This window comes from Danio rerio, chromosome 14 (assembly GCF_049306965.1).
Source record: "Danio rerio strain Tuebingen ecotype United States chromosome 14, GRCz12tu, whole genome shotgun sequence".
NCBI lineage: Eukaryota > Metazoa > Chordata > Actinopteri > Cypriniformes > Danionidae > Danio > Danio rerio.
In genome coordinates this window covers 43,379,115-43,394,725 of record NC_133189.1, presented here as the reverse complement: position 1 = coordinate 43,394,725, position 15,611 = coordinate 43,379,115, and the positions used below count along the sequence as shown (strand labels likewise).

The following is a 15,611-nucleotide window of genomic DNA, read 5'->3' as shown; positions in this document are numbered from 1 at the left end:
AACCCTGGTTTAAACTGACACATGAACAAATATTCAGAATATTCACATTTTTTGGAACTGAGATGTTTATTAATACTATAAAGATCCATTTTTATACCATATACATGTTTTTATAAATTTATTAAATATCATATTGATACATTAGGCATTTTGGTAACCTTTTGGATTTGTGCTCAAAACTAGTTCAATTTAGTTCCAAAAAGTTGGCCCATAATATTTTGATAAAATAAAACATTTCAGGCAGTTTGTCTCTATTTTTTTACCCTAAACATTGTACAGTCTTTTTAATTTCACTTTGTGAAAGGTGTGATAGTTTCAGTCAATTGTTCATGTGAAGACAGACCTTACACCCCTCACATATGTGTGATAGACTGTAAATGTAACTGTAAAATATAAAATTTTAAGCAAAAATAGTGCACCCCAAATTATTTTTTAAAAATCTTTCTTTTAGTTTTATATTTAAAAAGACCTCAATAATACTTGTGTTCTGTTACATAAACTGAAGTGTGTTCGGCAAGATGCCTGTAGAGGGCGCATTACACTAGCGCAATGAGGAAGTTATGTTCTGGTCAAAGGGCAAAGCTATTAAAGAAAGCGCCAGAACGCAGCAGATCCTAATCTGTGTGTCTTGCATCTTTCTTACAGGTATGTAAAATCGGTTTTATAACCCAATACTCATTTATATTGAAATCTAAGAGGTTCATAAACATCATACATGATGGTTGTGCAGTTAAGGTGATTGTTGAGTTCTAAAAATGAGTACTTTATGTGCAATTCAGTTTATGTAATTACAAGTTGAATAATAGAGTTTACAATGCATCATACTTTAGAAACATAATGTGTTAATGAAAGATGTTAAATAACTTTTACTGTATTTTCTGTAAAATCTGGATGGATTTGTCAGGTTAAACTGGATATTGTGCTATACTGATGTTACTCACTGCAGTTAAAGGGTAAAAGAGAAAACACAAAATGGTGGTAGTCTAAAAGGGTTAAACGCAATATAGATATAAAAAACGAAGACTGTTGATTTTGATAAATTGTATATTTAATCAAATTTATAATGTTGTTGTACTCTAGTGATGCTGATTTTTCTTTGTACAATACCTCACCATGTCTAAAATATATGTGTATCATTAAGATAAATTTATGTGTGAAATGAAGGCATATGGTGGTGGTAAGACACAAAAGGTGTTGAATTGTATACAGATGTTTATTGCTGCTTTAAAAAGTATAAAGAGAAAATGTTAAGTTACTGGCTCTCATACTTCACTGTCTGAGGCTGGTAACATATGCATGTGAGAAGTGATAATATTTTAAGTTCTTTTGCCTCCCATATCTTTCATTTTGTTTTGACAAATGTACAAAAACAAGACATGTCAAGGTGCTATAATCATTTGGTGCGGAAAACGGAACTAAGAAATTCAAGAAGCAGGCTGTGTGTGTGTGTGTGTGTACACATGATAAAGAGTACAGAATATGCCAAGCAGTTTTTACAGTACTCCGTTAGTTTTAAAACTTTGAATTATGGTTGTGTCTTGCTTAAATATGTACTTGATTTTTTTAGGTGTCATCAATCAGAGAGCCATATACTTTGACAAAGTGCTTTGTCTGTTGGTTATGGTGAGAGGGGGGTCCTGCAAGCATTCTGTTCAACAAATGACTTCCCAATATATTGCTCAGCAGATTGTTACTTCTGTAGTGGAATTTCCCTGTAAAAAAAAATATAATTGTTTTTATGTTTATTAAAGGTAATAATAATTACAAACTGCTGTCTCTTAAATTAATATTATTATTTTCTATAATTGTCAGTCTTCCTTTTGTACATGTGTGCATGTGCATACACAGATGTTCTGTAGGTGAGACATCTGACATCTAAAAAAAACATCTGCCAGATTTTTACTTGAACCGAGAAAGAAGGACTTTCAACAGAGTGTATTGCTTTGTGTTGGTGTTTTTACTGAAGATGAAGTTGGTATGTATTTATCAGCATTTGTCAAATAAAAAATTCAGAAGTTTACATGAGTGCTGCACTTATTGTCAAATTTATTTTCATTAATTTGTGTCCTGATAGATAAGTAATAAATAAAACTGTCCATTTGTGCCACGCCACCCTATTAATATAATATTAAGTGTATTTAATTTTCTAATTAAATGAAATAGAATAACAATGTTGTATGTGACTCTTAATAACCAAACAAAATCATTATAAAATTTTTTTTTTAAAGATCTACAGTGCAGAAATGGACCCAGAAGTGTTGTTAAAAAGTGGTATGAAAGTATTTACCCTGTATTTACAAATATTACAAAAATAAAACCAAGAAGACTGCATTTTAATTCAGTAATATTAGATTATAAAATCATTTGTAACTTATTAATTAAAATGTAGAACAGATATTTAAACCACCCAGTAGGTGGCAGCAGAGCACTGTCTTCATTCAAATGGAGAAACTGAACAAAACTTTAATGGTTTAGTAAATAATAAATAAGGAAATTGATTGCATTCATAGATGACACACCATGTAATATGAAAAAAATTAATAAAACAATTTACTCATGCTGAAACATTTACATATAACAGATAATATACGTTTATATTCATAGCAGCATCAAAGTAAAAATAAATCCATTATATGATGAAATACTCTGAATTAATAAGTAAAAAGGTTACAAACATATACTTCCCTTAATAAATAATAGCTTATTTCTGCTCTTAATAAAACTCAAAGCAGTGCAGTATTGAAAGAGAAACAACAGGACACATGGCTAATATTTTGAATAGCCTTAAATCAAAGTATAATTTTAATATTTTCAATTGTAAATTTTCCAGAGAACTCTCCCATTCCAAGGTAAAAAATTAAACTGAACTAAAACACTGCATTTTTATTTATTATTTTTTCAGACTCCGTCTTTATTTGTTGTAAATATGCAATATGCAATAGCATTTTGAAGCAAAATGATAAACCATTAAAATATCAGAATTAAAATCACTGCATTTCTTAAGTAATACCGTTGTGAAAACAGTCTTTTGAGTCTTTTGTAATATTTTTTAGCAGGAGAAATACCATTATGAAATTCACATAACTGTTAACATAATTAACAGATAAAACACTAAGCAAGAATGTCCACTTTTGTGTATTTTTGTGTTTATTAACAATAAAAACAACATTTAAGAAGTTGTAAATGCATTTCCTGTTTACTGACATCACGTAGTGGGCATTCACGCTATTACGTTTCCACTAACCAATGAAATTACAGGTGGGCGTGGCTGAATGTGCAGCCCCGCCCCACATTCATCCCCATCCAGATCTACAGGCTGCAGACAGGGGCTTCTCAAACCCAACCGTCTCAGTAATGTAAAAACAGATCTGGAGTCTTCTCTATTACAGTAGTATAGCTGATTAACCATGAGAATTATGTATATTATTGATTAAATTTCCCATTAATTGTATTTTATTAAAGTCTTCCCCCACCCGAACACTAAACCTAACCGTCAAAGTCATGTCAAAATAGTGATTCTTGTTATACAGTGTTGCACAAGTGATGTGCGCATCCACGGCTGTATATGTAAGGAAGACCATTCCAAATGTGGAAGCAGAGGGTCCGAATTTGATTAACAAATTAAATTAAATTAAATACAAAAATTCAGTACATTAACTCAGCACATTAATTACATTAATTCAGCACGGAATAATTGTTTACTTTAGAAATAACAACGTAAGCTAGCAAAACAACTAATTTAAATTCTGTTTAAATTACGAAATCCAAATCATGTGGATTTAACAGTGAAGAATGTTGGAAATCCGTAGCAAAGAAATATCATTTATTAAATTAAAACTACTTTATTAGCCCATTTCCTGAAACTACTTTATATTTAAAAGGGAAACTTGAGGGTGATCTTAAGCACAAAAAAACCTAGCTTATTAGGTGCTATATGGAATATCTTACACTGACTAGTAGCTGTTTTTTCTTTTTCTTATATTTATTGTGTAATGGCGGCACACCATCTTTACCAGACTCGGGCAAACTCCGCCTTTGTCTTCACATTGTAAGGTCCAGCCAGTTGGTCCAATGACGGTATCCACTGGTGGATGAAGGTTCACTGCATGTTCGGCCTTTCCAGTGCACAATGTTGATTTATATTAAACTTAACTCATACCTGACTCCAATTTTAGTATGAGGTGGTTTAGAATATTAATATATTTATCCTTGTTTTATCTGACTCCAATTATAAAACATTGATTAGATTATTTTGTTTCCTTTCACATTATTTTAGATTATGATTGAATATTCTTTTGATTTGTTATTATACCTTATTCTCATTTACTCAGATTCCTATAGCATCTCGAGTCTTGCACCGGCCGGGTATACAATCTCTTAATACAAGCTTGTCAGTCTTGGTCATTAAACAGAGGCGATTAACCACTCTCCTAAAAAGGCAGAACCCTACTTACTCAATTTAGGAGATTTTTATGTGGTCCCCATAGATCTGTTATCTACTTAATCAAGACAAAGTATTTTAATAATAATCGCACAGGATTATAAGTTTGTAGATGAAGGCCTAAATATCCACATTTAAAGTAGTTTCAACAATATTTTGTTGTTCTAAATAGTTGGCCTTTTACAGTCCAAGTATACTTGAATTAAAGCCAATTTGTTAGTCGGATCTCTAACAACATTGTATAGCGTGCCACGCTGCTCCGTCTAACATGTTTTAGTCCGTTACTAACCTGTACAGTGGCTTGTAGTGCTATGGACAACAACATTTATCAGTGATAATAACACGTGGTTGGAATAATTCAAAACATAATTTATTAGTCAGGTAAATGTATTATGCCAAATTCAATCAGTCAATTCATAAACGATCAATACAACACATCAAATTATCACAGACAAATCCAAGATGAAAAGATGCATATCCTGACTTTGAGATATACATAACATGGAGCAGGCTCCATGTTATGGGCTGATCTGGTTAGGCAGAATCGCCCTGAGCCTTTCTCAAACCTTACCTTAAATAATCCAAGAATTCCCTCAAGGAAGGGAGTGTGTGCATAACAAAAGGCATTCACACTTAGTGCTGCCTGTGGAAAAGTCACACCCTTCACAGTGGTTCAAAAGATGCCTGAGGTTATATATTTATTGTTTTGATTTTGTCTATTTCTGAGAGAATGAGACCATTGTACCAATCGCACTGAGACACTTCAAATGATATCAAACATGATAGTTAAAGTCAGTTTGGTTAATCTAGAAGATTTAAACATTGAAATGACCAAATGTGTGAGTTGGGGGGATGAAGCCGAGTTCCAGCAGACTCAGATGCAAATGCAGCAGGAACTGGTTTTTCCCGCATTCCCACCTGCTGGGTTGTGGAGTCACCAGTCTCTGTTTTCAGCTCATGTTTTGAATTGTCAAAGACATCAAAAATATTTGTAATATTTCAACTCTTACACACCACCCCGAAGCCCCAGCTGGCTTGCTTTGGGCCAAGGTATTTGCCGAATACCTTGAAAAAAGCAGAAAAAAGCCGGCTGCTGGCCCCAAGGAAGCCAGGGTTTGGCTCAATCAGGCTCTGGAAGTGACTGTAGAAATGCAGTCTGCCCTGCTTGCTTGCTTTAAGCATGACAATGGAAATGCAGCTATTGACATCCAAAGTAGACAAAAATGTACATGGAGGTCAATGGCTACCAGTTTAAGAATAACAATGTGAGCTAGCAAAATAAGCATTGTAAATTTAGATTTTTAAATTTTTTAACACTGAAAAATGTTGGGAATCGGTAGCTGTTGACATTGAAAGTAGAAAAGGTATATATGGAGGGCAATGGCTACCAGTTTTCAACATTTTTCAAAAAAATTGTGTTTAACAGAAGGTATGTCGAAATTGTTGTTTGCTAGTTTCAGCTTGGCGCAAGTTTTGACGTTTTGCGCCACGCTGTTTAAATAGCAAATGCATTTGCGCTCATATGTGCGCCCATAGGCGTTCTGGTCCAAAAAGGAAGGCGTGTTGAGGCGCACTGCTGGCGCGTTGCTATTTTGAGAAACTATAATAGATTTTTCAATAGACCAGAACAAAGCCGGTCTAAAAAAACATACTTTCAGGCCTTCTTTATGTCGGGAGTTTTTTTCAGTTTATTCATGACAATTTGCTTTTGTATAATGTTATCATTATTAGCAGTGTGATTTATTATATGCATATTCATATTTGTTTTATTAAAAACAAGCTTAGATTTGCTCACCTGCAGGTTTTAGACCATAGGGGGCACAGCAGGTGTTTTAGGATATAACTCAGGTTTTTGAACACACTTCGTTATTATTGTTCATTTATTAGTTTGCTGGAAATTAGAACTGAATTTAGAAACGAATCTTTGCGCTTCACAAACTAAATTAATTATTTATAAGCTAAATGATATCGGTGCACAAGGTTTCCCTATCCGCGAAAGTGAAAGTAGATTATAAGATGCCTTATCTCTCATTCCTGCACTGCAGATGCTCTGTTTAACTGTTTTCCTGCTAGTGAAATGCTCAGTTTTTCCACTTACAAAGTCGTCATGTAAATAGCAAATGCGCTATGGCAACGCAACTGACTCTTGAGGGAATGGGAGTTGAGACTCTGATTGGTTTATTTTCAAAACACACCTGTAACTCATTAAGAAAATAAGCTCAACCCTTTTAGACCATGTGCCACGGCGCAAAGTGGATTTTTTCGTCCTTATATTAGCAAAAGTGGATTCTGACACACCCTGACAGCGATTGCGCACTTTGGGCATGGACTGTCAAAATAGAGCACAAAAACTTAAACAGGTTTGGAACAAAGTGATATTTATTGGCATATTTATGGTTATTAGTTGTATTGACTGGACAGCTGCATATGTGCTTTTTAACATGAAAGCTTTGGCAATATACATGATATATTCTCAACTGTAATTTAGTTGTTTTATCTACTAAACAGACATTTGCAGATTACAAAGGTAATCCATTATAACCAGCATTAAAGAGTGTTTAGAATGGCAATAAGCATTTTGATAGAACCAACTGTTCTCGAATAATGTGAAAATTAAGTGATAAAATGCTTGACAAACTTGGGGTTTGTTATTACAAAAATGGCCACCTGCAGCATTTTGGCACACTGCCACCCAAAATGCCTATTTTCCAAATGGTTTGGGGGGAAAAATCTCAAGAATAGTCTCTGGACTGTCTATAGATCAACAACAACAACAAAAACTAAAGCTAAAGATATAAATGTAATTATAAAATGATAATTTTTAAGGACAGTAGTTTTAAAGGAAGGAAAAAATGTAATTTATTTAAACATATCCTCTGATCTTCATTTTAGCTATAAATGAATGTTTTTAAATGCTTCACTGTTTTATTGCAGCAGATTACATGGTGACAATGCAATGTCTGACCAAACATATATGGTACTGATTATTGCATGACGGAAAAATCACACTATAGTTGCTCCTCTTGCATTTAAATGGAAGGGATGCCATTGTTGTAACAGCATTTTAGGAGCTCTCGCAGTTTAGGAGCTCTCGCATTTTCCTTCATGCTTTACGTTGACAACCACTTCCTTTGCACTAAAATAAAAAAAGAAGAAGAGAAGATGCGTTAGAAGGGGCACAGAAACACAATTAAAAATGTATGTATCTCCTGCTCTTTTGTCATTGTTTTTTCATTTGCATTGTTGGGTAAGTCACTTACTTAAAAAAATAATAAATTAAATATATTATATAATTTAAAATATTTTAAATGATTATGTCTGAAAAGTCAGTTTAATTACTTAATTCAATCATACATAAAATCTCTATAAATTTTAACACATATTGACAATAAAAATTATTTGAATACTTTAATGTTGAGTGCAACTTGGCCTTTTTGCTTTAATAAAATTCTACATTATATAAAATCCAAACAGGATATATCAAAACATGAATCGTTTCAAAACAGTGACACCATAATATAATATTTTACATACGATAATATATTGTCATCAACTTATTTTCTGACAATTGTAACCACCTTTACACTGTAAAAAATGCTGGGTTCCACACAATTCCTTCATGTTGTCCTAACACAAATTAAGTTAACCTTATTGTAACATAAACATCCATTTAAGTGTAATGAATCAAGAATTGTGTTGATTCAGCTCATAATAGATAAGTAGTCTGAACCAGCAGCAAAATATTTCTTCGAGTGTAGTTGAAAAACATTTAGATTCAGATTATATTTTGCAGATTAATTCAGAGTTTGTTGTAATGAACTTATCAACTAATAATGGAAGTCAAGGGGTGCAGGTTTCCAACATTGTTTAAAACATCTTTTGTCTTTAACAGATAAAGGAAACTCTGTAACTGGAGGGTGAAAAAATGTTGATGGAATTTTCATGTTTAGGGTGAAACATCCCTTTAAGGCAAGTTCATTACATGTAGCTAAAAATGCACATTAAAACCTAAAAATGAACATTAATGCCTTACTTTATTTTCTTTTCGGTGGATGGGTCATTTAATTACAGTAACTAGCTACTTTGTAGGGCGTCACAGTGACGCAGTGGGTAGCACGATCGCCTCACCACAAGTAGGTCGCTGGTTCGAGCGATATAGGTGAACTGAATAAGCTAAATTGGCCGTAGTGTATATGTGTGAATGTATGGGTGTTTCCCAGTGTTGGTTTACATTATACGTAGCTGTAATTAAATTACCTAAAAACAAACATTAATCTCTTACTTTCATCCTTGCTGAAAAATCCAGCTTAAACCAGCCTAGGCTGGTTGGCTGGTTTTAGCTGGTCGACCAGGCTGGTTTTAGAGGGGTTTTGGCCATTTCCAGGCTGGTTTTTAGCCATTTCCAGCCTGGTCTTAGCTGGTCAGGCTGGAAAATGACCAGCTAAATCCAACTAAAACCAGCTTGAACAGCCTGGTTTAAGCTGGACATAGCTGGTTTGGGCTGGGCTCCCAGCCTGGCTAGGCTGGTCAAGCTGGTGTTAGCTGGTCATCTCCCAGCCTGACCAGCTAAGACCAGGCTGGAAATGGCTGAAAACCAGCCTGGAAATGGCCAAAACCCCTCTAAAACCAGCCTGGTCGACCAGCTAAAACCAGCCAACCAGCCAAGGCTGGTTTAAGCTGGATTTTTCAGCAGGGATTTCAGTGGATAGGTCATTTAATTAAAGGAACTTTACTTTGTAATGAATACAACCCAACACTGCACAGCTGTCAGCTAAATATTAGAAATTGATTAAAAGCTAACTAGGGTCAAGCCTGGGATTTCTCACATCTGCTGCCTCGACTATCTCTAATGTTGATTTGACATTGCTTAATGTTCAAGCTGACGTACTTGCTTTCCCAGCGGAGCATGCACTCATTGGAGTATGTTATCCCATCGTCTCCACACACAGGTTTGTACTCACGAGTACAAACTATAGGACTTTCCTATGAGCAAACAGAGAGGTTTAACATTATTATATTGTATGTACATTACCTTTAAGACGCATTAAATTAATACAAAATCATAGTGAAGAAACTTGTTACTCTTTTTGATTAATGTATCTGTCACGGTCACCAGAAATACAGCCTTTGTAGACTGCTAATGGACTTCAACTTCGACTACATATCACGTCATGCACTGCTCACACGCACCTGTTCCTCATTCAGTTGATTACACAAACTCACGGCTGGAAGCTGCTTATGAACTGACTAGATGGACTTAAAATACAGGACACACACACCCCTCTTGGCTGAGTCGTCTGTTATGTGATGGAGACGCTGACAAAAGAGTGCAGATCCAAATGCAGGTTTATTACAAGAGAACGGTCAGGCAAGCAAAGGTCATCAAATGGGCAAACAGATGTATACAGGAAATCCTGAGTCAAGGTCAGTAAACAGGCGGATGGTCAAAAGTCAGACAGGAGTAAACAAAAAAACAAGACAAGGGTCTACCACGGCAAGGAAACAGTGTCGTAATGTTCACAATACTGTTGATTCAAAACTCAGCAACTGGTGTGTGTCTGTTCTGCTTTTAAAGTCCATGTAATAATTTCTGAACAGCTTCAGCAGGAACAGGAACTGGAAACTGGAACAGGTGTGAGTGTGTGGTGCATGACAGGATTTGCAGTCCATATGTTGACAGATTTGTAGTTCTTTAGCGAACAACGTGTTTACCAGTGATCTGCAAGAATTAGATCGCTGGTGATTGTGACAGCATCTTGGAAAGAATGATAACTATTCTAACAAATATATTAAGCAGCACAACCATTTTCAACACTGAAAATAATAATAATATGAAATAATTAGTGAGCACCTAATCAGGATATGATTTTAAAAGGATCATGTGACACTCGAATAGAGAAGTAACAACAAAAAACAAACTTATTGTAATACAACTTTTCATCAAAGAAATAAATAACATTTATATAAAAATATATGGATTTATGTTTTATTAAAATATAGTAATAATAGTGATAATATTAGTTTATTTTTAACTGTATGGTATATCAGATAAATGCAGGCTTTGGTGGACATAAAACACTCAAAAATGTCAAAAATTTGCAGCATAAAATTAAGTTGAACTATAACTTACATAAGTCGCTTCTGCTTCTACCACTGCGAAAAGAGAATCAAAGATATATTATTACCATAAAAATTAACCAGTAATGATTTCCCTGTTGATATTTCAAGCAACACACTTAAAAAAAGTTGCTAATCAGGTTTTTCACTTTCTTTTCAGCCGTTTAGCTTGAACAGCTTCAATGCACTTTACATGGAGTTCTCTTTTTTCTTTTGTTATGGCCTTTATCATTGTAACAAACAAGAACAAACATTTCAGTCATTTCAACAACTGTGTGTGTGTGTGTGTGTGTGTGTGTTTACAGGTTTATGTGGTTTACGAGAACGGAACTGTATAATTACATGATCGAAGCGCTGCACGATAATGATATAATTTTATATATAATAATCTGCGATATGTATTGCGATAAATATACAATTTCACCATATGACTTGAATGCCTTTATTTGGAAGTTATTAATGAATCTAGATTGATTGGGATGATTTAGGGGAGTGCATCTGCAAAAAAATATTATATATATATATTTATATATATATATATATATATATATATATATATATATATATATATATATATATATATATATATATATATATATATATATATATATAAATAAATAAGTATTATTTTATTTTGATGGTCACTTTGAGTATTAGTAGTCAACATACACTAACCCTAATCCCAACCCCAACCTAAGTCTATATAATCTAGTGAGAATTAGGTGGCCTTAATGGCGTCTTTTGACTTTTGATGTTTCCTGTGATAGTGGGGTTTAGGGTAGGGGTACGGTAAGGCAATATAATAAGCAGTTTTTACAGTATAATTTACATTACACAAATGGAGAGTCCTCGTAAATAGGCATGGGATGATAAACGTTTTCAAGGTATCCCACGGTTTGGAAAAGTCAAGGTTTTAAACCGCCAACATTTTCTGCTATAGCTTTTTTTTGTCTTTTATGACAACAGTATCTCCAGCAGAAAAGATATCCAAAGATGCTGTTTTAAATTGTGAAGAACTAATTGTGTTTTTGAAACTAATGAAGACTGCAGAAGTCAATGATTCATTTTAATTAATTAGCCCAACATGTTTACTGCTCCATAATGTTTTAAACGTTTTTCAAAATAAAATATATTGTGTTCAAAGGGGAAAAAAGCTTTAGTTTTTTACCAAGAAATTTTAAATATATATTTTATATCTGTAACCACAATACCATAATACCATGATATTTTCATCCAAGGTTATCATACCGTCAGAATCTTATACCAGCTCATGCCTAGTGTGTATACAGGTTTATGTGGTTAATAAGACTGAAATTGTTTAATATAATGGGTATGTATGACCTAGTTGACCTATAGATGGCCTAATTGAAAACGTTTAAAAACTAAAGTTAATGATGTCTTTTGACTTTTGATGCTTCATGTGAAGGTTGGGTTACGAGTAGGGGTATGGTAAAGCAATATATAAGCAGTTTTGACAGGAGAATATACAAAACCTATAGAGAGTCCTCGTAAACCATATATACAAGTGTGTATGTGTGTAAGTATGTAAAAATGAGAAAGAAATATCTTTTCCACACAAAATATATCCACTATCAAGCAATAAAAGAACAATTTTGGTTTCATAAAGAATCCCTTAATGACTCCACACACACACACACACACACACACACACACACACACACACACACACACACACACACACACACAATAACTTTTCTAAAGAATTAAAAGAACCACTTTCTACTAGAAAACTTGTGGTAGAAATGGTAGAGAACTTTGTGTGTTAAATGTTCTTCCTGCAACCAACTATGCCAATAAACAATCTTTATTTTATTTCCTTCTAATCAAATTCTCATCAGATAATGAGGCTGGATGAGGAAGTCTTGATAATATGACTTCATAAATTCCTAAAACCAGCTTACTCTCTGTCCATATTTCAGAAGAACCGATTTTTAAATCTTCCCATGACAGAAACCATACATCTCAACAATATAGATTCAATCCAAAATGTAACAAAATGGATCTGTCTGGGTCACTGAATAGTCTACTTATGGCTTTAAACAACAAACTTTATTGTAAATTGAATCGTATCCTTTTCACATCCATTTTGTTATAAAAGCAAATGACAATTTATAAGTCACCATCTATATGTTAAACAAAACAATGTGTGCCTATCAAACATGCTCATTATGACACGTCAGTATTCAGTGACGTACATATCAAACAAAACCACGACCAGGTGTCTGCTTCAGATAATTAACACACAATAGTTCAGTGTATTTGTATACTCACTAGTGAGGTAGAAGACAACAGAAACGCAGACCAGGATGGCGAGCTTCATGGTTGTTGAGCGAGTTTAGAGTGGGAAACTCAGCAGGTGTTGGATATGTTTGTAGTCTGGGATTTCTGGTTATATACCTTTTGAAATAAACCAACACAAGCCCCTCCCTCTCATTGTTTCTGCCTACTCCGAAAAAAAAACCTGATGGGCAACATTCATGTCATGGGACCACAAACAATGACTAAGAGTATCTGCTATCTGGGACTAAGGCTGTTTGTGGTTTTGTAATGTCGGTAGAAAAGCATTTGTCAACAAATAAAAACATAAGGCACATCTTCAGGATGCACTGTAGACTTGTTATACAGGGATAAAGGTCCTCTTGTCTATGGACATTAAGTCTAGCTGGATAATAAGGTCTCGTTTTACAAAGATGATGTCTAACTTCATTAAATCACAAAATGTTTGCTGTAGAAAATCATGGCTTGTTAACTGTAATTGATTTTCTGTTTGGCTTCATGTCTTGTTTTTAAAATGACATATTGGTTTTACTTCATATTTGATTTAGTTTGTAGATGGCCTCCTAAACACTAAGGATATTTTAAATACTTTTTACAACAAGGAAGCATTAAATTAAATATTATTTCTTGGGATAAATGAAGTTCTATTAAATTCTATTATATTTAGTTTCTCAATTTTTTAAATTAAATATAATTATTTGATCATTTGAATGAGTATTTAACTTTGAATTGATTTTAATTAATGAAAAAGTTAACACATTGCTTAATATAAGAATGTTCAGTGCATTTGCCTGTCTCTTTATAACTAGTTTCAGAAGCCACCAAACTAGGTCAGAGGTCAGGGAGACCTTGAGTGGAACTGATGGCTGAGGACTGGAATCAACTGTTTCTATTGTTATTTCTAGTAGTTATTACTATCTAAAATGTCTAAAGTGATTTTTCTATTTTTACGGTTAAATCTTTTAAAGTGATTCTACTTTTATTCAAGATAGACTTTGTATAATAAGAATATAACTGCCTGAATGTAGATTATACCGTTTTTTAACCAGTTTTGATAAAAACGTCTGAGTACACTCAGCCTTGGATAAGAAACAGATTATACTTTGTGTGTGTGTTCTATTTGATTGTTGATCCGTTTCACAGTTCTGGAGTCAGCTCTAATCAGTCTAAGGGATGTCTGACGTTTATGCTGAAGATATTGTTCAGAATATACGCACGAACACTACGTGGAAATGTTCCTAGTCTATCTGTGTTTTAACCAATCAGGTTAGAACACCTATATGTATGATGCAGTTAATGACGTTATGTGAGAGTATAATTGTTATTGATTGGTGATTGTAAGCAGAGCGGCCTAGGAACTCATTGCGAGTGTTGAAGCTGGCTTCTGCGGATGAAACTGCAAAGTATCTTCAGTAAACTTGATTTACTTATTGAAATCTCTGACTCCGGCTCTTCTTCATCTGACAGACTGGTCATTCTTTGGGTTAAACTGTATACCATCCCTACAGCCTCTTATCTATTTGATGAAGCTTTACTTTACTGAATGTGTTCGTAACAGTATGTTATGATAACTATGTTACACTACCTGACAAAAGTATTGTCGTTGATCCCAGTTGTAAGATCACATAATAACTTGACTTCGAGTTGAACGCTTTCTTTGCCATTCCAGATGACTTTATTAATAGGTTATTCGAGTCATTGAAGAGATGTATGGATGCAGTCCTCCAAGCTCATGGGAGTCATGCACAATATTCATTCTTTTTCCACTGCACCATGACTTTATATTCTATTCTGTACATTATTTCTGTTAAGTGGAAAGACTTTTGTCTAAGCAAAGTCAGACATTACTGTCCCAATTAAATAATTACAAATCAAGGCATGATCATATTTTATTTTGGTAAAATAGGCATAATCCAGAGGCCTTTGTCATTTATATAAGCCACTTCTGATAGCAAATGATCAACTAGAAGTCAAGTTATTATTTGTTGTTCCTAAAACTTGGATAGGCGACCACACTTTTGTCAGGTATTGTCCAACTTGTCATGAAACTTTCAATCAGGATATTAGGAAGGCTATATTAATTTATGTGGGGACAAACATAACTAAAACTAGCATTAAGAGAGCCATGTGTAATAACTTGATTGAGAGAAACCTTTAAACAATAAGTTTATCCAAATCATTTACTCACTCATGTTGCTCCAAACTTTCCTTTCCTTTTTTTGAAGAGACCGTATAAGTAGCAGAGGGTTGAAAATCATGAGGGGGAACACATGACAACTAAATTTACTTTTTCAGGAGCACTTATTAGCTGGATCTCGTTAAACTTCACTAGGTGGCATAAGCGAACCATGTAGCCCGCACGGGCCAACAGCGCGCGTGACAGTGCGCAGCCATCGCGAGAAGTGTAAATATTGAATGTGTCAAGACATGTCTGTGTGAATTATTTTAATGGTGCCAGGAATTAATAGAGTAACATCATAAAACACTAAATAAACCTCTTTGATAGGCTCACACAAATGTAAGACTATGGGTGTCGTGTATTTAAAAGGTGGCATTCCGGTCGCATTATAGTGATTGTGGTGTCAAAATATAAAATTATAATCTATAACAAAAGTAACACATTGGCTTTACAATACACATTCCAAAATTCCCCTGCGCGCCCTCGCGTTCTAGCCGCGCGTACCCACAGGTTCGTTGACATCACGCGTGAACCCCTCCCCTGCCCGCGGCGGCGCGCTTTAGCGCGGTCTCGCTC

At 34.3% G+C, this 15,611-nt stretch overlaps 1 protein-coding gene across 1 annotated transcript; it reads right to left on the bottom strand.

Annotated features, from left to right (window-relative positions):
• Positions 1 to 6,802: 6,802 nt before the first annotated feature.
• On the bottom strand, positions 6,803 to 12,957 carry si:ch211-195b11.3. The gene is given in 4 exon segments (NM_001291900.1): positions 6,803 to 7,577; positions 9,330 to 9,424; positions 10,572 to 10,594; positions 12,851 to 12,957. Coding segments are annotated over 4 exon segments (222 nt in total). The 5' UTR covers positions 12,900 to 12,957; the 3' UTR covers positions 6,803 to 7,522.
• Positions 12,958 to 15,611: the final 2,654 nt, after the last annotated feature.